Source organism: Perissodus microlepis, chromosome 5 (assembly GCF_051167445.1).
Source record: "Perissodus microlepis isolate ML-2025 ecotype Zambia chromosome 5, ASM5116744v1, whole genome shotgun sequence".
Lineage (NCBI taxonomy): Eukaryota > Metazoa > Chordata > Actinopteri > Cichliformes > Cichlidae > Perissodus > Perissodus microlepis.
The window spans coordinates 32,780,926-32,808,766 of NC_140465.1; the positions used below are offsets into that span (position 1 = coordinate 32,780,926).

Below are 27,841 nucleotides of genomic sequence, written 5' to 3' on the forward strand. Positions count from 1 at the left end.
TCTAAGGTTAAAACCAGCATTACACTCTATGCTCCAGTATAGATGCATCATATCTATATGGTATAGTGTTGGACCACACCTCTTAAACTTTGAATGTGGGTGTTTTTAGTCTTTGGTTGCCACAGGTGTGTAAAATAAAGCACTTTCAGCCTGCCTTCATAAACATTTGTCAAATACTGGATCACTCCAAAGAGCATAGTAAATCTGAGTGTGCTACTGGTATCAACGCCTCCTTTGGTGAAATTTCTTCCCTCTTAGATATTCCATGTTCAGCTGTAAAAAAAAAAAAAAAAAAAAGGTTTATCAATCAAAGCAGCTCAGCCACCAGGTGGATGACCACCAAATAAAGTTACAGAGCGCTGGGGCATGACAGTCTCCAATGCTCTCCAATGTTCTGCAGAGTCCCAAACCTTTTCTACAATTAACATCAGCACAAAACCTGTGCACAGGGAGCTTCATGACACAGGTTTCTATGCTCAAGCTAGTCCTCTAGTTGAAGTGTATAGGTGGCTGCAATACTGTTGTCCGTATAGTGCATATGATCAAACAAGGAATAGCACAAATTTCCTATACTGAGGTAAAAGGCTTGAACTCAAATCAGCTCTTTAAAAAAATAGATAACCCTAACTAAACACACATTTTCTTCATTGCTCTTTTCCAGAGTTTTCACTACAGAAGTGGAAAGTGGAAATTCAAATCATCCTGGCTCACCCACAAAGCCCCAGTAGGCTTTTTAATGACTGCTCTTTTAATGTTTTCATGGAGCTTAAGTGCCCAGTATTTTGGTTTATGAACACATACTCCACTTTTGTTTTAAGCTAATTAATAAAAACAAAGAGGCAAACAATACTATGCTAACATGCTGAAATGTGGTGTTAAAGATTTATCTTCATCGTGTTGGTATGCTGGCATTAGACTTTAGCTCAAAAGATTTGTTGTGTCCAAGTAGAGCCTCAGAGAACTGCTGACACAGCGACTCTGTGAGGCTTGTTATGGGTTTGCTTTTGTGACCACAATTATTTGTGGTTATTCTTTTTCCGTCAAGACCTGTAATTTCATCATTTGCTACAGCCATATGCTTGCATTTCCTAGTGCTCCTCATTTCTTTGAATATCTGTAATAAACAGTCACAAATGTTGCCTGGACATGTCGCAGTCTACTCATAGCGGAGGAAGGAAGCAATAGCAATGAAAACTTTTATAGCATGAGTGAGAGCTTTTTCAAGACAAAGCGAAAGGCCTAGCTGGAAAGACAAGAAGCTGATTTATGCTTGTGTTGATGGAAAACCTGTTGTGGATGCTTTTGTGAATGATTTCACTCTTACTGTTAAACATTTGTACAAAATATTGTGTCTTAAAAGAAGAAGAAAACCCGAAAGATGTTAACACTCTAAATAGGGTGCTGGATTTTTGCCGTCAACTAATCCAGCCATCTGTCTGTCTGTTGCATGTGATAAAACTACTTTTCAAAGGTGGCATAATGTGAGTCATTTTTCATTCACTGTCAGTCCAACAGTGATGCATCAGCTCAGTCTCCAGTCAGACACATAACACTACTGAGACCAAAGAGTAATTGACTGGAACTCAAGCCAACGGGCACAGGAAGGTCCCCGAAGATCGGCTGCCACTCTGCTCCTTAAATACATTGACATTGATTTTTTTTTTTTTACTGTGCTCTTGTCATCACATACTGTTCAGGTCATGGATCAGAATACACTTTAGGTACTGGACCAGGAGGAGAATTTCTGATATACAAACAGTGCTGTGCAAAAGTCTCGAGCCACCACATTTATATATATTTTGTTTCCAAGGCTTTCTGAAGCTCTTTTACAAGTTTTTCTTTGTGCATCGGCTGCTTTTTCACTCACTTTCATTCCAGTCTTTGTATCTGACAATTTTAAGAGGATTATTTTTTGTTATTTAAGCCACTTGCTGTAACTAACTCACTCACCTATGAATCATTCAAGGGATGAACCAATGTTGGTACTATACACAACAGATAACTTAGCAAAGAACCAATTTTAAATGGCATCTTTAGGCCTTTTTTACCCGCAGCTTGTCACAATAATACATTTTGTTCCCATTTCTTTAGGTGAATCTATGAAAAATGTCAAAGTCACAGTTTCTCAGGCATAAGATAACATTTTTGAACCAACAATAAGATTCCTAAAGAGTTGTTAGCCAAAAACATTGCATATTTCAGCGTGGTGTGCAGTGCATTCTTGAACAAGTGGCAGGCCTGAAAAACTACAGCAGATGAACACTATCTGAAGGTCTTAAAGAAATAAGAAAAAAACTGCAAAAACCTCACACAGGTCTACTGTTCGACAAAGGCTCCTCAAGGATGGTGTCAGTGGAGGGGTAAAGAAGTCAAATTATAAATTATACAAAAACTGGACTGAAAATCAGTGATAACAGGTCTTACAGAACCTAAATTGAACATTTTTGGTTCAAATCATCATCAATATGTACAGAGAAGTTCAGGAGAGAGGCGCAATTCATCTGTAAAACATGGTGTTGCCTCACAGCAAGAAGTTCCTGACTGCAATTCCACCATCAGGCCAGGGTCTTTCTGTGTGGAGTTTGCATGTTCTCCCCGTGTCTGCGTGGTTCTCACCCACTACTCTGGCTTCCTCCCACAGTCCAAAGACATGTAGTTAGTGGGGTTAGGTTAACTGGTAACTTGGTAAGCCCATAGTTGTGAATGTGAGTGAAAATGGTTGTCTGTCTCTATGTGTTAGACCTGCGACAGACTGGTGACCTGTCCTGGGTGTACCCTGCCTCTCGCCCAAAGGCAGATGGGATAGGCTCCGCCCCCCACGAGAGTAGAAGAGGATGGATATATTATGCGGGACTTTTTTTTTTAACTTTCAGCCTTTTACTTTGATGATGTGAATATTAAATAAAATATTCACACACCCAGAAAATATTCACACCAACAGACTCCCTACACTACTCCCAGTGATCTGCTCTGGACTAAAAGTAGCATCAAAATAAAAAGAGGCAAACTTCTGTCAAATCAGTCATACCACAAAGCTGCTAAATATATACTGCTGTATTTTTTTGTGAGCGTGTGTGTAAACAAAGACAGTGACTGTGCTGCACGGCTGCCTGTGTAAATACATGAGGAATTCAGTGTAAAAACATGGGCTCTTGTTTCTTATGTAAACACACAGGTACATCACTGGGAAAAACACCATCCATTTCAATTAGGCGCTGCTGATAATGACAACTGGAGGCCTTCAATTTAATTACAAAACTGTGTGATTGCAATCACAGTCAGGCAGACTGCCCGTGCTAATGAAAATATTATACATTTAACAGTGCGTGGAAGGGAATGAAGCAAACCAATGTAACTGAAGTATAATCGCCAAATCAGTAAAGAAAAAAGAAAAAAAGAGTTTTCTGCACAATCTTTTGTGTGCATCATTGCAAAAATAATAAACCTTACAATTAAAAAAAACAGCTAGAAAAGGGCTTATTCTCAATAAATCATGTGGCATATAAGAGAATTATCTGAACATCAGAACAGCATCAATATGCATTATCAAAATAAATATATTACAGACAGGAAATGGCAGATGATGAATCCTTGGAGGGCAGACATAACCTTGCACTCCAACCTGTCAATATTCCCCCGAGAGTAAAGCTCATGCTCACTCTCTCTACAGAAAATGCATTAGACAGAGACGATATCCTGGACTCGCGCCTTCAATCTATCACACACAACCACTAATCTGTTAATTGATCTGGCAAGGGGAAAGGAAAAGTGTGTGTGTTGTGTGCATGCGTGGGGGATACGGTGCTGAGGGATGACACGACTGAATAAATATATAATCTTTTATAATGGGTTCAGGGACCTTGAGTGGATGAGAGGTTGCTTTTGTTTGGAGTCCCCCTTTAAGAATTCATCCAAACCTGTTTGTTGTTGGCAGCCTACAGCTAAGACCAGAAACAATATAGAAAGATTTCCCTCTAAATAAATATGTGTGCATACATCAGTGACGAGATTCCAGTAAAACGTAGGAGAAGATCATGCTTATGTAGGATAATGTGGGACTCTCTGTTTGGTATTTCTGACTCAAAAAAATTAACACACAAAGTGTTGCAAACATTACCCACCCGAGGATAAATGTACAGCATGTAAGTATTTGGTAAATAAGTGCAGAAGGCTAGAACTGCTTAGGCTAGAAATGCCTCTATTTGCTTGATCCAGTCAAAAGTGGAGAATTTTTTAACTCAGTTATAGCTTTATTTCCTTTTATTTATGGTAGTTTACATGAGATTTGCTGAAACACTAAACCTTTTATCAAAATGGAAACCCCACAATTACATCTTATTCAGCGCAGATGTCTTTACATGCCACACTGCCCTCATTCACAGTACAGGTGTGTTTATGGTGCTGCATTATAAGTAAGGGAGGTCATGCTTGCAGGGCCATTGCTAATTTTACCTGGGCTTTCCCTACTGTGAAAAGTCAAATCTCAAATGTGAAAAAGGTCAATGGTTATGGGAATAACATCATTTAAAAACTCAAATGTTAACCTGATGTAAAAATAACACGAATAATAAAATGGGGAGAATCCCATAACGGGTAGCGACGAGTGTGCATGTCTAAAAGCTTTCAGCGTATCTCTAAAGTAGGCTACATATTGACATACTTCCAGTAAATGCAAACTTGGACCTCCAGGAGATGATACTGGAGTGAAAGGACGACACTAATGACTCTGATCATTTCAGTCAAAAGACGACGGTCAACAATATGCTGCACAAAATGTCATCAAGCGTTGCTTTACAAATGCAGCACTGTTTAAAGGAAATATTAGAACAGTGCCAGGAATCGTGCCAGCCGATTGGCCAAACGTACAGTGACTCATTTAAAGCGGTCAGCATCGTGTTAATGCCTTTAAAGGACCTTTAAAGCTGTTCTTTTCAGATAAATATTCCAACATTTCTATTTCAGTGTTTTTATACTCTGTATGCATGTGGTCCATGTTGTTGCCTTCTAGGATAAATGTGCAGGTACAACTGGTTTCATAAGCAGATAATGCACTTTGTACAGCCTTCACGTGGCTCATACTACAAAGAACAAAGATTAAATGAAATGACTGATGTCTTACCACGTTTGATCCAGGTTCTGAAAGTAATACATTGTGAGGACGATCACATTTTGCATCGGTGTGCTTTGATTTTACTCAAGCCCACTTGGTACTAAAGAGTCTTTCTTACTTTTCCGAGGGGAGTCGGAGAAGCTGAAGGAAGCTCAGAGTTTAGAGTCAGGCGGATGGCAGCGTGCATTCTTTCAATAAGAGTGTAATGAATGCAAAAGTGTTTTTTTGATATTACTCCGCTTCTCAGCCGCTAAAGGGATTAGGAGCCTGATGAAGGCTGGGGTGTTGGTGATAAGAGTCAAAAACAAGAAGAAGTGAGTCATACGCTCTGATCCTTTCACCACCGTCCTCACCAGCAGATTTTTAGCATCCTCCTCTGCGTGACACAGACATCCCCCTCGGAGGCATAAGGAGCTTAGATGATGCAGCATTTTTTTTCCTCCCTCCTACAAGAAAAACTTGAAGGAGACTTGCACTAATAGCAAGCTGGCTGCTTCTTGTTGACTTGTCAAGCATTTAATATGAAGAATCTGCCTAAGGAGAAAGAAATCACTGTACCACAGTGAATGCTAACCAACTATTTTCACTACAGGATAATTAAGAAATCATATGCTATTTGGTTTTCCTCATTCCTCTGTTATAAGTGAATGGATGTTTATATTAAACATGACAAATCTGAACCAAAAGCCCAACATTAAGACTGCTCTAAGTGCTTGGTCGAAGAGGAGTTGAACTTAATACAGTCATCTTAAGGACTCGGTTCTGGGTGTGAGCACAGACGGCCGACACACCTGATGTTCAAGCCTTCTGTTTAAGAGAGGCATCCAATCAAACAATGGGGCAGTGGCCTTATAGTGAAGAGAGTTAAAGCAGCTCAAGTAAAGACCAAATATAAAAGTAGGTCAAAATAAGTATACTGTATTCCTTATATATATATGGTTGAAAAATTATGATCACAGTTGCATGTTGTGGTTAAAACAGGTCAGGCTGTAATTTTATATGTTAACTATTTAATCATGACTTAGCATTACAAAAGAGTACAAGCACGCACTTATTTTCTTGAGGTTAGAAAAACCTACATGCATGCTGCTTCACCTCCACGCAATGCACGGTTTAACCTTTCATCGTTTGTTGTATTTATATCTCTGCTCTTTCCTTTGCTCTGGAAACCAGAGAGAAGAGATTACAGAAAATCCCGTCTTTCAGGTGAGAAAGTGGGATTAAAAAGCAGGCTCAGAGTACAAGGTGTGAAAAATCCCCCTTTTCCTTCCGGATGCTCACAGTGTTTGGTGTGAAGCAGGATGTTGAAGATGCACTGTGTGCAGTTTGATGATCCGATTAAAAGCAGCATTATACGTTAAAAATGAACTGCTGGCTTTGCATTGGTTTACTGTGAGAGCTTCTAGGAGGTAGCGTGTGCATGTATTATTCTTGTTCATATACTGACACCTAATGGCCATCGAGAGTACAGCAAAGCATGTGGAATAACAGTGCACTGAACAGTTTCTCCATTCAAAATCACTGGGTAACTGATTCCCACCAACACTACATTCCCATACAATTCCCATTTTTGTTCAATGTGAAATTCCAGAAAACAAGAAAATCTTTTGATCTCATATTTCATCCCAAATAAGTCAAATCCACTTTGAATAAAAGTTTAATTCACAAAAATACATTGACCAGTATAATGAAAATGTACTAAAATGTACTTTAATAATCCATAAAAGCTGGAACATTATTGACAGAAAAACACAAGAAGCATTATTAGAGTTGGTTTAGTATAATATATTTCAGCTTCGAGAGACATAGAAATCAATCCTTATTTTTCCCCATATTTCTTCTATAAAAGACCCATTTTTTCTGAAGCATTGTTATGCAAAAAGAAAAATGGCATTAGAATATATTATGGGGGCTATGAAATCCCGGTGACTGAGTATAAAATTAAGTCACATCAGAGAGAGATATCTGCAGAAGAGAAGTCCATGAACAAGAGGGCGAACAAAGAAAAAAAAAAAAAGTAATAAAAATAATAATACATATCATAGACCTCGATCTATCATCACTGACATGACAGGCATGGAGAACAGGTGTATGGCTATAAAAAAAAAAAAAAAAAAAATTCTCACTTTTCCACTTTGATTTCACTTGAAAACATCTACACGTAATAACTGATGCTTTTTTCATGCTCATTTTTGAAGAATATTTATAATCATACAACTAAAGAGGTCAACTTCCATGTCTTTCAAATACAATATTGAAAAAGATGAAAAATACTGAATCCAAGTTCTAACTTTGTTTTCCTTCTTAAATGCTGTTATTTCTTTATGTTAAGCTGTCAAAAAATAAAAATAAGGGGCTGGCCATGTAGGCAGCTCGTGGACTTTTTTTTTTTTTTTTTTTTAACTTTCAGAGGCTTTGCTGCATTTTAATCAGAACATCGTCAGTTTGTGGTGCTGTTGTTGGTGCAGAGGTGGACGCTTCCCGTTCAGCGTTCACACTCAAACTGAGACAGAGGAAGGTCCTCGGAGGCGAGAGACCAGAGTCTTCTCTCTCTTACTGTCTTTCTCTTTTCATTCTCTCTGGTGTAGATCATCCTCATCTTTGATAGGAGCAGTTCAGTCAGCTGATTCACCGTTTATGGCTGATGGAGGAAGGGTGGGGTCGGGGCTGTTGGAATGCTGGCACGTTCCAATCAGGGCAACAGTTCTTCATTACAGCATTTCTGCAAGACAGCACACTGTCAGTCCTTCCATAGCCAACTCAAACCACCCTCGGAAAGAAAATTAAGGCGGCAGTGCCCTCTAATGGCTGCTGAACGGCATTGCAAGTGTTGCAATTTCATTAGAAAAAAAATACATGGGCATATAGCATATATTATACCACTTTAAAGTAAAAGCATTAATGATTACAAGAATGATGTGTATAAACCTGGGATTTTAAGGCTTAAAAATAAAATTTAAAAAAAACTTATAACCTGCTTTTTGGACCCTTAATACAAAGTTTTTCATTCTTAAACTTCTTGGCGCTTTTCTCAGTGCCAAAGGCTTTAGGAAGCAGAGTGATCAGCATTTTGTGGCTTCTCTCAGCTGAGCAAAACTTCAATCAGTCCGTGTGCCAAAAGTCATGTGATGAGGTCTGCCGAGTTTCTGCTTGGGATATTTAAACACTGCTCAGGTGCCATCTTTCCATTAACAGTCTGAGCTCTTAGCTCATGCTCACCCTGTGCTTAGTGTAGCTGCTGCAATTAAATGAACGTCTGTCTGGGCGAACACTGAGAGCCGCTGGTGTTCAACTCACAAACAGCAAAATGAGAACAGAGCATAAATAACATAATAGGAGTATATGCGTGATGGTACAAGTGCAACTAGCAGGCTCGTGATTCATTTGCAGGCCAAGCTACCTTTCAGAGAGGCAGTGACAATAAGTTGGTAATGAGCGCAATAACAGATGCCCTGCAGTAACCATTCTTATTTCAAGTGTTCATGCGGTCTACTCTCATGTTGCTATAATCACATTCTGGCTACAGCAAATCCTGTTTTTCTTATTAGTCTTACAGTTAGCTTTCATAACTTCCATATGTTGTTGCTCGGTTTCTGATTCTGAGTATTCATTAACAGACCTCTTCAGACACATAGTAGAGCTCCTTCAAGAATATTAATGATAACTTTATTTCATTAAGGTGTTTGGAATCTAGGGCCATGCAAGCCATCAGCTCCCTAAATATATCCCTCTCCCAGTGAATACAGTGACAGATAAAACCAGAGACTCAAAGTTCATGAGCTCATCAGGTCAACATGCTGGAAGCCACAAACTGACATGTCCTATTAACTCTCTGCGTCCTGTCTGTGGCTGGCACTGTATCCCCTCTCTCCCTCTCGCAGCGTATGAGCTGGTGGGCTGAGAGCAGTGGAACAGCGAGGTTGAAATCCCGTTAGTGCTGGTTCATTGGGCTGGCCGGCGTGAGAGTCGGGTAGGGTGGAGGTGGGGGGTGCTGGGAGTGCTGACGCCACCCTGGGGCATGCTAACAGAGGCCCCCGCTCTCACACACTGGAGCTCTAACTGACCAACACAGATGGGTTCAGACGAGGAACGCAGTGGGTGGTTCAGCGACCCTGCTGTCTGGGCTGGCTACAATGGCACTGTCTGTTTCACTAATCCAGTTTTATCTGCAAAATCAAAGTTTTATTCCTCCACCCTGGAAGTTAAAAGTAACTGAAGACGTAAGATCTCTCTGTTGGCTGTGTGAACCTGTCAGGTCTGGCAACACTGGGGTTTTGTTCTGACAACAGAGCCCAAAATACCAGCTAACAGATTGTAAGAGCTTCTAAAAGCGACTGCACTCTAACCAAAACACTGGAGGGAAGAAGAAAAAAAAAAAAAGTTGTGCAAACTGTCGCTTGTTCAGCTACACCCTTTTTAATTTCAAACAACAAAGAGGCCATATGAGCTCCATTTTGCTCTTTTAATGACATTTGATTTTTTTCACAATATCATTCACCAATTAACAGCGAATAAACTGTTTAAGCTTTTTATTCTTGCTCACAATTAGATTAGTTTTTTGCTCCAATCCTTATGGCAAAATATCCCATAAGCTTGTCAGTCCTTTGTTATTTATCTGTAGGCTTTATGGATGTGTACTCCTTATTTGTGGGTTCAGTATACTTATAAAAACAATAGCCAATTACTGATCTGGAAACATTAAAGCAGACTCGGGAGAAGTAGTTCATGTTTGGACATTATATTAAAGTCAGCTGTTTATTATTGTGGAAATGCAATGCCACTTTATTACTGACAGGGAAATGTATTGACCGACTGTGAAGAACTTATTTGTCTACTTAGAAAAAAAAGCACAGATCCCTAAAAAAATGTTAAGGGTCAGAGTCCTGCTCAAGGACACGTCAGCTTCACTGAGACCCAGGCTTTAGTCCTAAAACCCACTCATGTTCCATCCTGCAGCCCTTAGATCACCAGCAGATTTAGTCCCCGAGCCCAAACCAAACGCTGGCAAACATTTGGGCATTTACTGCTTCAAAAATAGGCTCCTGTGCTGTCGGCAAACACAGACCAAACAGCTCATGCAGAGTGTTACATCATTTGCAAATTCACAAAAGCTAACAGTTACATCTCCTTTGCACAGCGTCTGATCCAGATTCAACCTTTCACACAGCTACTTCAGCAAACAGGTTTAGCCTTTGACAGAAGGTCAAATGACACATCATGCAAACTAGTTTGTTTGAAGCATTCTGAACAGTTTACGCTTCACTACCTTCAAAGTTTGGAAACGATGAGGCCCAATTCAGTAATCTCCATGTGAGGGTGGCTGCACATCCTAAGTTCTTACAAGATTTCCTCAACGGAATAGATTGAGTTTCACCTGAAGGAAACGTTCTACATATGTAGTGGAAACTTTTGAAACTGGTGAGAGGTGGGTTAAATGGGCTCAGTTCCATCGGGACATAATGAAAATTTTGACTTATTTTAGGTTACTGGAGATGTATGCCTGCAATATGACAAAAAGGATGGCTGCTCTCTGACCGCAGTTTTACTTAATTAGTAGTTTTTGCAGATTCTGAATAACAATGAAGCAAAAGCAAGTACCTAACAGCTTACTCAATGTGCTGGCCATCTATTAAAATCTCATATAAGATTTATACAACTGTAGAAGAAACAAGGAAACATGTCATTAGTGTTTACAGAAAATGCTTTGCAGCTCCAATCTGCTCTCATGTTGCAGTCCAGACTTTGACGAATTGACTTTAATTATTGCCTGCGGTCGTTCTAAAATTAACAGACAAGATCGTCTGTTTGGAAGGATTCACAGAAATAAGCACTTAGCGTGACAGTTTTCAGACTTCTTCATTACCACTGTTAAAAGGAGGCTGGAGTGCCGCGCCGGGCGAGGTCCTCGCGTTTCTCCTCACGACCCAGCAGTATACCTGTGGCAGCCGCTGGCTGCAGTGCTGTTTCGAAAGTTGTGGAAGTGGAGTGGGTAGGGTTGAGCTGCCGTTTCTTTTGATCACCAGTTTTCTCCAGTTAAGGAGGTCAGACTCAGTCTTTATTTTTGACTTTGTTTTGGTAAGGTCAGGGGTGCAGGATTTGTGTTGATTTGTTTTTGTTTATTATTTTGGCCTCGGCTCACCTTGAAGTGTTGACACTCCCGTTTTGTTGTCCCTCTTTACCACTTTATAAACAAATCACATTATAAAGAATGGATTTGTTTCCTGTGGCTGCTTGGGTCTTTGGGGGGCAGGTGCCTCACTCATGTTATTGCCTGGCCCTAGACGGGTCGTAACACCACTCAACGTGTTTTTTTTGAAAATCCTGTGAAAAAGATTTCAAAAGAAGCAGCTCTTCGTCTGGGAAACAACATGCTGACAGATCAGGATTTCCCAGACGTAACGAGCTGCTGCAGCTTGCTGAGGTCTGAAATTTATCTCCAGTTATCACAGACTGACTCATTCATATAACAGGAATGAAGATTTAAAAAGCATTTCACAGGTCTGAAGGGTAATTCACGGAAGCTTTCATTTCTAGACATTCACGGGGCCTATGCGTCATCAGTATCAATGAAATAATATTCACTGAATGACGAGTGAAGTTGTTTGTAGACTGTAAGAGAGCTATTGACAGATCAGTGTTGTGTATCTGCTGTTAGGTTGAAAAGTTCCTCTTCAGACCGTTTTAAACCAAGAACCTCTCTTGTAACCAGTTAAATGAATCACAGGGAGCCAGGTCAGGCATTACCTCATGTTGCTTGCTAATACACATACTATAATTGTGTAATCTATTGTCTCTACTTGAACCCTCAGTTATACCTCCAGCTACCTGGAGGGGGGGCGCCATCTCTAAACTGCATGTTTTGAGTTTATACAGGTACAATAACCACTGTGAACAGTTTATTTAGACTATAAAATTAAAGTTGTTTCGACTTAACCGCACGCAAACAAACCCACATGACTAAAACGACAACTGATGTATGCAGTACCATCGGAGACAGCAGGAAGATCAAAGCCATTACATAACAATTAATCTGACAGCTTGTCTATGAATCATGAAGTTGTGAAGATGCCGGCTGCATGGGTATTTAAGACTAATGTGTTTTGAAACTGTAGACACACACACACACACCTGGCTCAGAGCTGCTGCAGGGGCTGAAGGGAGAAAGGTCTTTAAAGCAGGACACAGTTGGATTTCTTTTTTGCCTTCTTCTTTTCCACTGGCGTTTTCCTATTTATCTGTCTGACCAAGTCATAGAAGATCTAAAAGAAAGAGAAAGAGAGAGAGAGAACAGATAAAATGTTAATAAAGCTCTAAACCTTATACCTTTAAGTACCCACACATAGCCTCGTCACTAAATGGATTTGTGTGACAGTTTGCAGACAGAAGGTTTAACAGGATGTAGCCCAGAGAATGAAGTATAATCCATCTGAGCTCATTATTACCTACATGTCAGAGAAACCTTAATTATGTGTCTTAAATAAATACAATTCTACTGATGATTGCACTACACACATCCAACTGTGACTGAGATGGAAAACAAATTGAAAAATGTATAGAGTTGCATTTTTGGAGGGGACGTTTGTACTCACATCAAGGACGTTGATCTTTGACTTAGCAGAGGACTCTAAAAAGGCACAGTGGTTCCACTGTCTGGCCAGGTTCTGGCCCTGCTCCTTCCCCACCACACGCTCATCCTCCAGGTCGCACTTGTTCCCTACAAGGATCATCGGCACCTGAGGACAGGTAAGAGCAAGCAGGTTCTGTTTGTGCCCACATGATTTATCCCCCATTGTCTGGTCACATATTCTTTGTTCATGCATTTTTAAAATTTCTTTTAATGTAAAACTTAACATTTTAATTCACAAAAACTGTTCAGATTCCTCTAAATCCATTTGTCCTTACAACCTAGACTCCACTCTGTATGTCAGCAGGCTGTTTTAGGATTTAATATAAATCCTACAATTTGTATTATTCACAGCTGAAGCTGTAGTCCAGGTTCACGTCCAACACAGATCAATTAGAAGTATACAGGATACAAGTATACAGCTTGAATCACAAGACCGTACATAATGAGCCATGAATCAAAGTCTCCTCATGAAGGAGAAGAACCTTCCTTTTACTCTTTGACTTTGTATAACTTCTTTGTTCAAACCTTTTTGCCATTTTTCCCCTACAGAGAGGAAATTAGATATAGGAGAAAAGCAAATGTGTTTCCTATAAACACGTTTGCATTAAAAGGCTTCAGTAACTTTTCTTTTAGACTTTAAATGCTGTACTCTACTTTTTGTAAACTTAATCATAAACCTTTAAATGCCATCTTGCGGTGAACAAGGACCCTTCTTTGGAGGTGCAGCTGGGAATGTTAGAAAACAAACATTATCAAGATTGTTTTAATCCATTCGTCACCCTTTAACTCTACCTCAGGGAACGGTTAACAGTATAAAGGCCCAGGCTTTTTTATTGAACACACCAGCCACACACATATAAACAAAGGGGTTAAATCTCTTGGTGGAGTGAAAGGTAGTGAAAAAGCAATATCTGCAAACAAATGCACAACCCAAGTAAAAGACTGAAGAGATGAGTATTAACAGTCAGTGGGTGTGCTTTTCTCTGAGGCCTGAATTGGAGGGTCACAAAGATGATCAATAAAAAAACGATCTCCTTCCCGGTGGGAAAGTAAAGAAAATCATTTAGGTTACACAACTGTGTCCAGAGAGATTAAAGAATCAATAGGAACTGATGAGGAAGGTGGTTTATTTTTAACTTTTGTTTCTTTAAAAGGGAAATAAATTAAAAGCAAAGCTGAGGGGACAGTCACTGAGATTAAGTGCAGCCGGTTTTGGAACCTCCTAAAACCAGCAATGCTGCTTCTTTTGTTCTCTCAAATGTTTTAATAACCAAGGTCCCCTCAAAAAGAAAAGAAAACAGAAAAAAGAAAGCCTGAGGAGGACAGAGTATTCTGGGCAAAACTTCAGCCTCAACTGTCAAAGTAGGCAGAGCTGGGCAGTCAGGGTGTCGGGATGAGTCTTATCCTGCCTGCTGTTTCCTGCCCGGCTATCTAGGGAGAATGCTGGCCCGGAGGAAGTTATGACAGCCCCGCCCAGCCGGGATAACATCGCTTTCCTTCCTGAATATTTTCAAATGTTTCAGCTGGATTCCATGCTCCAGCTGCTCTCTGGAATTATATGACACAGAGAGTCTGTGTGTGGATGTGTTCATTCAGCCTGGGCTGCATTTCCACATTGAAACTTGGCTTAATAAACTAATCACTGTAAAACTGTATGATGTTAGAAAACGTCTCAGATGTGAGGAAGACTTTAAGATGTTGTCACAGGGTTCGTTCACGGGATATCTGTGTTTGTGATACAGCTTAGGAATCAACTGATGGAAAAATTCTGCATGCAACAAAAGAGGCGCCAATAATATATCAGCCAGGGAAGTCTATTTATTAATTTATGCATGGGAAATCCTGCCTTCACTCTCTTCTGAGGACCTACAAATGCCCCCCAGACATGTCTTGTGGATGTGGAAAATCTACATATTTTTAAGAAAAATACCAGTATCCTGACATGTGCTCACTTGTCCATACTCTTTCCCCCCCAGTAAGTCTTCTTTTCAGAGGTTGCTGTTGGAGCACTACCGTCAGGCTTCTTGAGACAAAGTAAGATATAGGGTGAGTATTTTGTGCCCTTTCTATGGGGCAGACGACAGGAAACTGAGATGTTTAGATTAACCCCACAGAGGTTGGCGGTTGATGTTTGATATCTAAACAAATCCTCAAGCTGAACTGCTGAATGACACTTCTCCCACGGGTCCCGGGAGAACCAGTGGTATGCCCTCCTAACATAAACTCTTGAGTCAAGCTGGGATAAAAAGAATGGTGAGATGGCTGAAAGGATGGAGGTATGCAGGGAAAAAGGAAAAAAAAAAGTTCAGCGTCAGCAGAACACAAGGCAGCATTAGCCTACTTGAAAAATCCACACAACCCACAGAGAATCTGTTCAGACTTTATTAACATGCTACAGACAGGTCGTATCCTGCCCACAATGGCACACCGAAGATTGGATTGTGGGTAACAGTGAACAGGCGGGTACAGAACGACAAAAATGAATGGAGTTAGTTCTTTAAAATGGAGCAGTGAGTCACAAGCATTGGAGTCATTCATTACTACCATCCTAGTCACACGGGCAGAGACTGAGGTGGCCCGGAAAAGTCATAAGACCTCTCTTACATAAGAAGTGTGAAAGGAAATGAAGGAAGTGAGCTTTTAATTCACTAGTGTCTGCTCACTTACTTTATTTTTGCCACTAATGGCTCTTCTAAAGAGATGGAATTTGACCCTACTGTGTTCAATGAATGTACAACCATTAAAAGCCCTTTTAATTGAGCCTGGTGATATTAGGTGCATCTGTACATTATACCCGCTTTGCAGTAAATGGTGCATGTCAGAGCTGAGAATAAGAACAGCTGTAGCAGCATCAACGGTTTCTGCTTTAGCTCTGCAGTCACTTGAAATATTTCTCAAACTAAGAAATCTGCCTTCTTGGAAGAAAAAGGGAAAACATGCCCAGCATTTCCTTTGGTCATGCATTCTTGCAAGGGGCAAAAAAGGATAAACAGATATCATGGCTTTCAAAGGTAAGGGCACAAATGACCAGTGGACTGATAGCTGGCAGAGTGGCCATAATAGCCAGATAAGCTGAACTGTTTAAACTGAAAGATGTTTTCAAAGGGAACAGATTTCCAGAAGAAAAGAAACATCAACTCTTTCCTTGCGTGTCGAGAAGCCACTGGTCCTGCAATCCATCTGTTAGCCTGAGGCTAACCTCAGCTCCCAAACCATGGAGAGCCTAATGAAGAACCACAGTCTCACAACCCAGTTTTTGATGAGCTGAGGCTCTCCTTGCACTTCATGCCTGACAGTCCAATCACCCACATAGAGCGCCAGACCACATCAACACCACAAGGCTGGCCATCAAACAGAGGGGGGGAAAGAATGCAACAGAAGCTGAAAAGACCAGTTCAAATAAAAGCAGCACAATAATTGCACAAATATAGAGTAAGGGGAGCAAGAAAAAGAGAAAAGAGAGGTATTCTGTTCCAGGCTAGAGAGGCTTTGCAGATGGCTGACAGGGAACAGAGAGACGTAAGGAAGCAAAACCAAGAGGGTGGGTTATGGTAACATTCATTCCCTCAAGAGATCACCAAAAAAGGGCATCTTAGATCCTGCTGACGCACTATCGACTCGACCAGAGAGGGGATAGAGGGCTTACTCGCTCCAGCAGTCCCACAATTTAGCAGATATATAGAAAACTGGAAATGTGCTGATGACAAACAACAAGCTTGGAAAATAAGGAGATGACACATGCTCTTATTTGCAGCGTCGATGTGAGGCAGGCCTGATGGAGAAAACCACACAGTATACAGAAAAATCCCCGTGAGCACGAGTGCTCGGTGTCTACAACAAACACTGATGAAACCGCAGGGACATACACACACAACGTTAATATTAATCAGTGCTCAGTTATGCAGAGTACACAAGTTTGCCACTGTTTATACTCTATAAACATAACACCGTGACACTGATTGTGTTATGTTCCGATAATACAAATCTGCAATTAATTGCATAACACAGAGTGATTATAGTGTTGAATGGTACCTATAGCAACAGTCTGATCAGGCCCCTGAAAAATGTAGGCGGCTGAGCCCATGGACACAGGGCGTTTAGGTCTAACTGTGCTCGTTGCCACTACTCTGCTTTCTACAGCCTACCTGATTAAAGAAAATTTTAGCCACAAACTGATAAAATTATAAAACGCTTGTACGCTTATGCCAGTATACAGTATACTTACATCCTCTGTGTCCTTTACTCGTAGAATCTGTTCTCTCAGGTCTTGGAGGTCGTTGAAGGTGGACTGTGCTGTGATGGAGTATACCAGGGCAAAGCCTTGGCCATTCTTCATGTACAAGTCCCTCATAGCTGTGAACTGTTCCTACACAAGGGGGAGAAAAAGATGGAGAGGCTATGAGCGCTGTCATACAGCTTCCAACTTTTACTTATTGTTTTTTCTTTTTAAATAATCATTAAATCATTTGTCAAGCATAGATGTGTTGGCTCTAGATTGTCCCTTTTGTTTTGACTGGTCCATTTGTCAGAATTAAAACAGAAAAAAAAGAAAATAAGCAATTTCAGGCCAGTGTACGTCGATGAAACTGAACACCATTTTATTATAAAACTGAATAATCACAGTGGATTGGTTGAAATCCCAGTGGATAAAGAAACAGTATTGTGCAGGATTACAATTCTTGGATGTCTGTCAGGTTTTTCAGCAAAGACACACACACAGTGCAATGCAACGTGGGTCTGTTACCGACAAACGCACACTTAAAACAGTTTCTGCACATCTCTAGGATAAGAGATGATGTGTTTCTCAGTCACCAGTTTCCACACAGACAAATGTTTCAGAAATGTTCTTGCACGAGGACACCAGTGGGGGGGCAGAATAAGACTAATGTTAGATTGGTGTACAAAATATTCTAGATACACCATAAAAAGGCATCAGTGTCAGCTCATAACTGGATGTCGTTTCAGCTACTAAAGATCTCATTGCCCAATGTATCTGTGAAATACAACTTGTTTTAATGTTTCACAGTGTGGCAGACCGTCACATCTTGTATCAAATATCATTTATGAATATGTAAAAACTGCAGGCGAGGAAAAAGATTTCTGGTGCCAGGAGTCTGTTTCTTTTCCCCCAGACTGAGCCTGAGTAGCATTGACTAATAGCATCTGAGCAGGTCACGGTCGAATGCAGGTAAACAGTGTGTGCAGAGAGAATCGACTGCTTTCTGACTACAATTTAGCTTTAAATAAATAAATAAGGCTGTTTTCCCTACAGGCCAAATTACCAAACACTACCTAACGGATTCTCCGATCTGAAACGCCTCTAGATTTACTAAAATATATATTCAGGAGTGCATATGCCCAGCAAAGCTGAGCATTTGAAGATTTCAGTGGCAGTGAGTTTACTTACTGTGCCGGCTGTGTCAAGAATTTCAAGCATACATTGCTGTCCATCTACCTCCACTTGCTGTAAGAAAACATGTAAGAGCATCTTTAATTTCAGGTCACTGAGCAAACAAAATTCATAGGTTATATTCATAGGTCATACACTGAAGACTGAAAGAGACAGCTAACACTGAGGGGAAAACATGAAAGCAACCACACCAGTAGTCACAGGAAAATATAAAGAATGAAAACTAGGAATGAGAGGGTAACAGAGTAGAAGCAGTTGAATGAGAAAATTTCCGAGCACAATAATATGTGAACCTGAGGAGCAGCTGGTAACAATCAGCTCATTTCAAGCCAGCACTCTGCCTCTCACGGGACACTCACCTTTCTGTATGAGTCTTCTATTGTAGGGTCATATTTTTCCACAAAGATTCCTTGTACAAACTGAACTGTCTGTAAGGGGAGACACACAGAAAGCCAACATCAAACTGCTGGAGTAGCACATGCAGCCGAAGTGCCATATCGTCTAACACTTTGTCCACCTACGATCATCACAACTAGACAGGAATGAGGATGTTCATGAAGCCCAGCTGTGACCAAAAGCACAACATAATTATTCTACTGGCACACTTCTAAATCTGCATGTGTTTGAACTCTGACCTTCTTTATTTATCAAAAAATATTCAGTTAGAATAGTAAAATGTAGAAAGTACAAGGGCTGATCCCGAGTTTAGGATTTGTACTTGTTTAATCATTGCTGTGAACCCAGAAGATGCAGAGAGTTAAGAGCTTTCAATGCAAGCAAAATTGAGTGGCGCAAAAAAAATAAAATAGAGTGGCCAAATCAACACTTTGCTACTTGAATGTTTAAAAAAAAAAAAAACGGCCTGCACATTCACATAAAACAATAGTGGATGACAGGATCCTTTTCATGGTAAACAATCCTTTTCTTCACTTGGCTGGATGTACTAAAACTCTTCTAGATGTCTATTATCCAAGTCTACCACAATGAGAAGACTTCAAGACAGCAAACAGAGGGTTCGCCACAAGGTAAAAACAATTTAGCCTCAAAAATGTTGAATATAGTATCCAGTAGTTTAGGCCAGATTAGACCTAGAAATGCAGAGGTGCCAGTTCAGTGTGGAAACAGCATTTTTTAGACCAATGAAATTAATCACTCAGTAAGAGAATAATGTGAAGAAATAAATATGGAGAAGGCTTGGAATGAGGCACACATCTCCATCTGTAAAAACATGCCACACTGCAAAACCAACCCAGAAGTTTTGGAAGTTGAAAAAACAAAACAAAAAAAAAACAAAAACACAGAAATATTCTCCAATGGTCAAGGTAATCAGCTGATCTCAATCAAGAAAGGAATTTACATGAAGACAAAACTAAAGGCAGAAAGCCCCACAAACAAACAACTACAGTCAGCTGCACCAAAGGCCTGGCAAAGCATCACAAAGAAGAAAAGCCATCTGTGGTGATGTGCATGGCTTCCAGACTTGGGCAGTATTAAAAAATGAACATTTTATATATAATTATATTAGTTTTTCCAAGTACATGTTAGGCCTGTGCATAAAAATGGTTATAATGCCAATGTTTCTGATCTTCAATCAGCATATCAGTTGCTTTATTTCAAATCTCATATGGTACATAGAGCCTAAATTATGATAAATGTGTCACTCTCCAAATAAACAGCAATGTCCAATTTTGGATTGTGTTAAAAGTGCAGTGCTGAGCGGCAGATTTACATTAGTGGGGTAGACCAAGTTCACCTGATAACATCTTAATCCTGCCCGTTTGAGGGATTAATCTGACACCTGGTTGAAATTAGCTGAGCAAAGCATACGACACATTTCACAGGCATCTGAGGTCTCCTGACAATAAAATACATCACTGCTCTGGTTCTGTTCTCTATCAACCTTAAGAAAAGTAAAAAACCAGATTACGATGTCTATACATATAAACACAGATGAGCTTAGGACTGGCAGACTTTGAACGTTTCAAAAACCCTAACAATAAAACCATTATATGTATTATATGTATACAGGCAGCTAGTTTCAATAACACAGGCCTTGGAGATAGATTAAACCCTTGTCAGCAAACAAGCATGTTCTCAATAAATCCTTTAGGAAAAAATTTAAACAGTCAAAAGACAGTTTCATCTGTGCTCTATAAACCTCCATAATTAAAAATGTTTCACCGCATGCTTTCCTTCAAAAGCTAGCAAAGCCTCTTGCTGTTTTATTGACAATTATCTACAAAGTCTTTAGGGAACACATGGCAGGAGTAATAGAGGCAGGAGACGCAGGAAGAGGTTTGGAAGGCCATACTCACCAAAGCAGACTTGCCCACACCTCCAGAGCCTAACACCACTAGCTTGTATTCACGCATGGCGGGATTGCTTCACTGGACAGCCCAACAGTCTGCACTGGACAAACAGGGAAAAATAAAAATTGGACAAACAAAATGAGCAAAGGTGTGAAAAAACAGTGGGGAAAAAGCAAAAAAGAAATCTCTTTTCAGGAAAATCAAAGGGATTTTTTTCCTGTCTGGTCTTTGAGTTTTTCCCACTCCAGAAAGAAAGGATTCTAGTCATTCCTGGAGGATATAGAGGAGAAGCAGGACAACAATGGAGGGAACACCCATAAGTGGAGCTGCTTCAGGGTGGAGGAGGTGAAGAGTATGTGACCCCTCTCTAACAAAAACCAGCTGTGATGTGTATGTGTAGGGGGGAACTGAAGGAGAGAGGAGATGATACATTGATCTGGCAGATATTCCTCGTAATGACACAATCATTTGGCTTTCACACACCAAAACACACCCTGCTTACAGATTTGTTAGTCACTGAGTCAATTTTTGGTTTTATAAAACAGCAATATGGTGGCGGTCTTCTTCGCTTACGACAGAAAACAGCTGAGGGAAGTGGAAAATGTGATGGAAGGAAATTGTGAAGTAAAAATATCCCTTTAAGAAACAAGGGGGTTACGAATCACTGGCACACACTGTGGCGTAAAGTCAGATTGGGTAGCCAACTGGGTCACTACAAGCTGGGCTACAGACTCAGAAGGGGTTTAGAAGTAGCTAAGCAATGTGGGGATTTCTGATTCCTTATCTACTGATCTAACTTCATATCAAGCAGTATCTCAGGGTTTTTCCTGGCTCAGAACAGGCCTGTGATGAGTGTCTACGCACAGCAATAAGAATAAACTCTGTGTACTTTAAAAGCAATCAGTCTGGTACCTTATTTGGCTGAAATCTTTGTTACTTCTCAACATTTTATACACAAACATGTCTATTATAGTTGAGGAAATTAAACCCCCATTAACAAAGCTGGTTTAGAAAAAACAATATTTTAAATAGGAGGAGATTTTCCAGTAATTGTCAAAGCTGCAGTCAAAATAAGACATTCAACTTGAAATATAAACAATATTCTAAATTACTGATACAACCACAAAATGTGGTAGGGATGTATTTAGAGAACACTAAAACATTTTAATATCGGTTTTCTTCAAAGACACGGCAGCTGACTGCCAGCTTATGTTTTAATGAACCAAGCGCTTTTGGATCAAGGGCTAAAAAGTGCCGCTTGTTGACATCAAGGCTGAAACGAAAAAAATAAATAAAAATCAGATAGTAGCGCATGCTGAAATTAGGTCCCAAGGACAACTATATAGCCTCGATTAATCATCAACTCTTTTGCAAACATCAAAAGCCCAATCATCAGCTACTCTGGAAGCAGATGATCCTCTTCTGCACTGCTTTTTTTAAATAGCACACGCTAAAGAAACTCTCAGGGGGAGTGGTCAAAGGACGAAGGACCTCCAGCTTCAATCACAAGCAGGGACCATGTGGGACATGAAGGCCAGAGTGTGCATAATTCATATTCTCTAATCCTCTGCATTCAAAGAGAAGTTCTCCTTGCATGATTAAGGGAGAGGAGCCAATGGGCGGTGAAGAAAAAGAACAGGGATGCACGAGTGCTATCCAAACGCGCGCCCCTGTACGCTCATGTAAACATTCAAGCACAAAGTCAAGTGCATGCAGTGTGTCACATATACAATGTGGTACAGACAATGTCACACTTAGATTTAGGCTACACTTCACTTGTCAGCTATGTGCACGTCACAATTCCACTGTGAATGCACAGTGGACTCAGGGACTGACCCTTGCTAAGACGGATGACGTCAGGGGCTCGCTCTGTGACAGAGGCAGTCAGATTATTATGTGCCAGCTTCAAAGGTCATTATGGAGGATGAGTGTTCCTCCAAAAAAGTGCAGTCAAATTCCAGCTCCCATCTTTACTATTTCAAACCTCAGTTTGCAGCCTGTGCATATGAAGCAATTGTTTCTAAGGGTCCATTCCTCGCATGTGTCAACCAATAAAGTAACTACATGTTTTTAAAAAGGCGTAGAAAGGTTTAAAAAGACAGTTTTCTTTATTTGGACAGGCTGCCTAGCAAGGATATTTAACATGTTATTATCAGCACCGGGTAGGATACGAAAATGCTGGGAGGAATGCACCTACAAACTGTCTGCCAACAAAAATTAAGACGACAATAGGAAAGAAAGCAGCACAAACTACCAGGCAGATTAACTACTGTACAAAAAAAGAAGTGTGCAAAGCCGAATATGACAACAAAACAAGGTCTGTGTGGATCGCCCTCAAAAAAAAGATAAACCAGAATAAGAGCCAGTCCAGACTTATTTCGAAGGATCAGTTACTAGTAACTAGCCAGCCTTGGCCCTTCTTGTCTCAAGTCTCACTAATGCCTGGCTCGGTAAACAGGTTGATGTTCAATATCATTCATCTGCCTTTCCAAAGAGAAGCTCTTTCCACAATCAGAAACTCCAAAAAATTCCAACTCTGCCTTTATGAACTGCAGCTGGTGACAGCAGTCCTTTTTCTGCTCTTTAGAGGTGCTGTAAGCTGGAGGGACCCCTAACAAGAAGGGGGACAACAGGACCAAGAGCCACTACACCAAGAACTCCAAGGCTGCACAGCAGAACAAGGACTGCTGGTTGAGACAAAAGTCAAATTAGAAAGTAAAAGCACAAAAAAAGACTCCAAATCTGTCATGTACATCTGGAGTTTTCAGCACTGTAAGAATTACTTCTGACGTTAGCAGAGAGATTCCTCATTTCACAAGAGATGGAGATGTCGCCAAAATGTTGTTTCCTCTAAGAGTTTGCTGTTCAGCAAGTTAAAAATAATCTTTTCATTTACTGGACTAGTTTAGCATTAGTGCCGATCTCATATCCCCTTTTTCACACAAATGTGATGCTATTTTCAGAACAAAATGGAAATTAAGCCCTACAATCCATGTTTCAGGGTTTTTCACCGTGTCTCTGATACTGGAAAGAAGTTAAGTTTAACGTTACTGACATTTAAAGGAGTTTTGTAATCACCTACCTAACTGTAAGCATATCTGACAGGGTATGGTTTCCCTTATTGCAATTATGGGTGCTTACCACAGCATATAAACAAATATATATTTAAAAAGAAAAAAAGTCACAGGCCATCATGTGCTGGAAATAAAAGTAACTGAACTGCCAATAAGTACTGAGACCACACCCAACTTCTAAAAAATTCAAATTAATAAAAATAATACAGAACAGAGGCATGCAGCTGAGAACGAAATGCAACCTCATGGGCCTCTCTTACTAAATATTATATAGGTCAAACCATAACCGTCAAACCTAACCTTCATTTTGATCTTAGTCAGACCAGGGATTTCCCCCTCGCATACAATATTGCAGTGTCCCATCAAAAGGTTTTCTCCATTATTCAATGCCATACTGATAAAATTATTTTTCAACATTTCAATTTACTCTATCTTGAAATAATGGCCACAAATAAAAGACGCCTCGTTTTTCTAGCCAGGGGAAAACCGTGTACACACCTGTAAAGTTTTGTGGCTATTTCTTGTACAGTTGTGATACTGTCACACTGACAAATCCTGTCCTGAACACCAGGCAAAGAACCTAAAACCGTTTTGGTGGTAGTTCCCCCTACATGACCTGTCACTGGGAGCACATTTCTTTAGCATTATGACTCGCGCACAGAGATTCTCACAGTGAAAACAGTACCAGACAAACTACTGCAGCTGCTAAACATAGGTGACAGTCACCCAGCCGGCACTTTCTCACCAATTAGCACTGTTGGCAGCACTGATATAGTTTTTTGTTTCAGTTCCTACCTTCAGGCAGGAGCTTCACAACCATCCATGCATGCACAAACAAACAAGCTGAAACAGAGCTTTTACCCGTGACATTGATGAACACAGCCTGTCAATAACATATCAATAATCTTAGTGTAAAGTAATGTATGTGCCGCATTTTTTTTTTTTAATTTAATAATTTTACAGTTGTGTTGCTACTTATGCACGTGCACCATCAGTAGTTGTCCTTTTGTTGCACTTATGCCAAAATAAATATAAAAAGGTCTTAAATCTCAAATCTGATTGCTTTCCCAAATTTTCATATGGCAGTCCATGTATGAAAACAACGAGTCAAAGTGCTGGTGAACTAACGCGGAAGCTCAAATACAAATGAAGAGCAATAAACCACTAAAAAAAGTAAATACTGCTACTAATAAAGTATTGAGAAACAGACCAAATTTCTTAGCTCAGAGTGTCTTAATTGATGCTAGAATCACTGGACTTGGTGCCATCTTTCACACCCCAAATGAACATATTGATTACAGCTCAAAGAGACTCTGCTTCATGTTTAATTTGCCAGCAACACAATTTTTGTTTCTTTTTGAGTTTTCCTTGAACTTGCAGCTACCTGCAGCCTGTTCTGCAAAAAGGTACCAAAGTGAGTGAAAAGAATACTCTCGTTCTGACACCTTGCCTGCATGATATCAGGGAAACTACACACAGCACAAGCCTGCAAACACAGTCACAATACCCGCAAACATACACACAGGGCCATTTAAGGACATCAGCTTTTAAAACCAAACCAGTCTCTTTCCACTGCCCTCAACTACACACTGTCATTCCCAAGAAAACAAACACACCACTGCTGTTAATCTGCTTTCGTAGTAACCCCAGCAAATAAGGAGCGGGAGAAGGCCACATGCCACAGAAAACATGCTCCTCTATGACATCACTGCATCACTCACCCTCTACAGCCAAAGGTATGTATCCATCTAAGGCTGGGAATTGGATTAGGTGGCGCCGGTAGCAAGAGCATGCAGCGAATGCAAGTCTGGATAAACTGCAAAACTTAATTTAGTGAACAGGAGGCTGGTCAGCTAAAGTACAACCTCCCAGGATCCACAATTTCCTGGTCTACTGAGATTAATCCAACAGCAACGAAGCTGTCACACAAACTGACTCAGCAGGATGGGATGACTGACAGCTGCCCTCCGTATCCTCCACCCAGTGCGGATGGTGAACATGCACACATCCGCTGGTTACGCTAGCAGCACAATACCAACTCTTATGGGTTTTCGCTTGCTTGACAAACTACATGTTGATGAGCTACGCTGTCAAAAAAAAAAAAAAAAAAAAAAAAAATATGATCTACTTGTGGTTTAGGGTGAGATAACAGTTGCTCCAACAGTTGCTGCTAATAGGTGTTTTTATGTGTTGAAAAGTGCTTGCTCGTGTGTTACCTCGACTAAAAACCGCAGTTCACTACACATAAGAAAAAGAAAAAAAAAAAAAAAAGTACTAACTTTAGAGGCTGCTGACAAAAAAATATCTACAAACATTCCTTTGATCTTAGTTTAGTTGGGTCTAAGTTTGTCTTTACATGAAATTTCACCTGTAACAGATTTTCAAGTCCTACTGTATAAGTAGCTTGGCAATTAATTGTAACTAATTAATTTGAAGTGTATCAACTTAAACTTGTCTGTAATTTCCTGTAATTACTGCCAAATTACAAACCTCGCTAGGAAATTAGGAATTTACAAGCTTGTAAAATAAACGCTTACCACCAGAGTTACAATAAAGGGGAATTCCATGTTTTCACAGGTAACTAGAGTAAAATACTTTCTGAAGAAACTGTTTTGTGTTATCAATTAAACTAACTTCATTCAAGAAATAAAGACAGGTGTCAAAGAGTTTTTAGCTGCACTCGCCGATCACTCTTCTCTTACAAAAACATGAACTAACATAACATAAAATAACCCAATAATCAAATAATCAAGTTATACAACTCTCTTTTTTTCTTATCTCCTACAACCTTAAATGTCCCCATGAGTCAGAGCAAAACTGCAGCCAGGCACACAAACTCTGTGACTTAATTATGACAAAGACCCGTAACTGACAAGCCTTGTCAGCTGAATGCATCTGTGTTACTGGGGCCCTGACCTGTAACCACATCCTCTTTCCTAAGCGCAAAAAGGCTTCATGCTGATAGGATGGAAAAGGAGTAGCTACCTACTAAAATAACCTCTTCCAGTCTCTGTTCCTGTTCAAGAATCCTGACAGCAGGCTGGTTGCTTACCAAGAGGGAGGGTAGGGGTTATTGGCATAGATGGCATCTTTAAAGTCAGGTTCGGGGAAATGTGTAATTTCAACAAAGAAAAAGTGAAATAAAGTACCCTTGAGGCAGTGAGCCTCTTTGTAAAAAGGGCCGATTAACTGGGAAAGTGACCTGCTGTGTGTTTACAGTTTCAAGGATGGGGCACACACTTTTCCTGCTTCACATCTCTCCCCCTGAAGCAGAAATAATATGCGATAGGCTGTCACGAAGCTTGGAGTCAGACAAGAGAAAGTAATTTGAGCTCTTTGGTTATCTCACTGTGAATCTACCTAATTTGCTTAAGGCAGCGGCATATGCTTATCACTTCAGGTCATGCCAAGTCCCTGCAATCTGTGGCTCGGACTAAACCACACAGCACAACACTGTCGATGTGTGATTATTACAACATGAGCTCCAGCAACATTAATCAAATTCTGGTCAAATCATAAGCCCGCTTACAGATAAACCCTTAAAATGGCATAATCTATAATCCACGCGAGTGAGGCCGGCATGTGTCCGCAAGCAGTCTAGTTTCAAACCAGCAACTAGCCTAAGTCCCGTTATCAAGCTTGTTAGCAAAATGCCGCTAACTAGCTAGCTTTAACTGCCTGCTGCGGGCCGCCGACACTTCACAAACCGCTAGCTGCGGCTCGTTAGCAAGCGAGCTAACTAGCCGACACATTCCCGACCTCTGCGCACTATCAAAACACAACCACCCTGTCAGAAACCCGCCTCAAACAACCCTACCTTACTATTCCCGACCAAACCAGACGTGGCAAGCACTAAATCAAGCCACACTGCAGTGTATTTTCTCGGGAAAGCCACAGCTAACGTTACCTGCCCTTCCGTCTGGCCTTGACTAAAATGGGAGTGCACACTCCGGTATGTACTTGCGGGCAATTCCTCTCCTTTATTCGGCGAAAAAACACACACGCATACACACACAGACACACACGGCGTGTGATGATGAATTCGCTAATGGCCACGCAAGCGTCGGCGCTACGTAGTCCCGTGCAAATGACTTATTATTCGACCGCATTCAGCACGTAGTAAAGTTTGGCTTTCTGCACTTACCGTATCTTGCTCGCTGTCTCCTCGCCGCTCCGCAAGTGTCAGTTTGCCTCGGGCCCGTGCGCGCAGCAGACGTCACTCCCCGCTGATTCTCATTTTTCTTAAAAGGGCATGACACATCGGCCGCGCGCCCCGCGTCATTTGCATGATAACGGACTGCACAGTAACGC

General features: G+C 40.6%; 1 protein-coding gene across 4 annotated transcripts; it reads right to left on the minus strand.

Moving 5' to 3' along the window:
* Positions 1 to 6,749: 6,749 nt before the first annotated feature.
* LOC146387667 (ras-related protein Rap-1A-like) lies at positions 6,750 to 27,783 on the minus strand. Of its 4 annotated transcripts, none has more exons than XM_084929443.1 (8): positions 27,675 to 27,783; positions 20,463 to 20,551; positions 18,507 to 18,575; positions 18,145 to 18,201; positions 16,963 to 17,103; positions 12,700 to 12,843; positions 12,239 to 12,369; positions 6,750 to 7,832 (listed from the first exon to the last, which is right to left on the minus strand). In XM_084929443.1, the coding sequence occupies exons 2-7, from the start codon at positions 20,517 to 20,519 to the stop codon at positions 12,280 to 12,282; spliced, it is 558 nt and encodes a 185-aa protein (XP_084785569.1). In that variant the 5' UTR covers positions 20,520 to 20,551; positions 27,675 to 27,783; the 3' UTR covers positions 6,750 to 7,832; positions 12,239 to 12,279. The 4 variants fall into 4 exon arrangements, with proteins under 4 accessions (XP_084785569.1, XP_084785571.1, XP_084785572.1 ...); XM_084929445.1 differs by having other exon boundaries at positions 20,463 to 20,556; positions 27,675 to 27,774; XM_084929446.1 differs by lacking the exon at positions 27,675 to 27,783 and adding an exon at positions 27,438 to 27,657.
* Between the last annotated feature and the right edge of the window lie 58 nt (positions 27,784 to 27,841).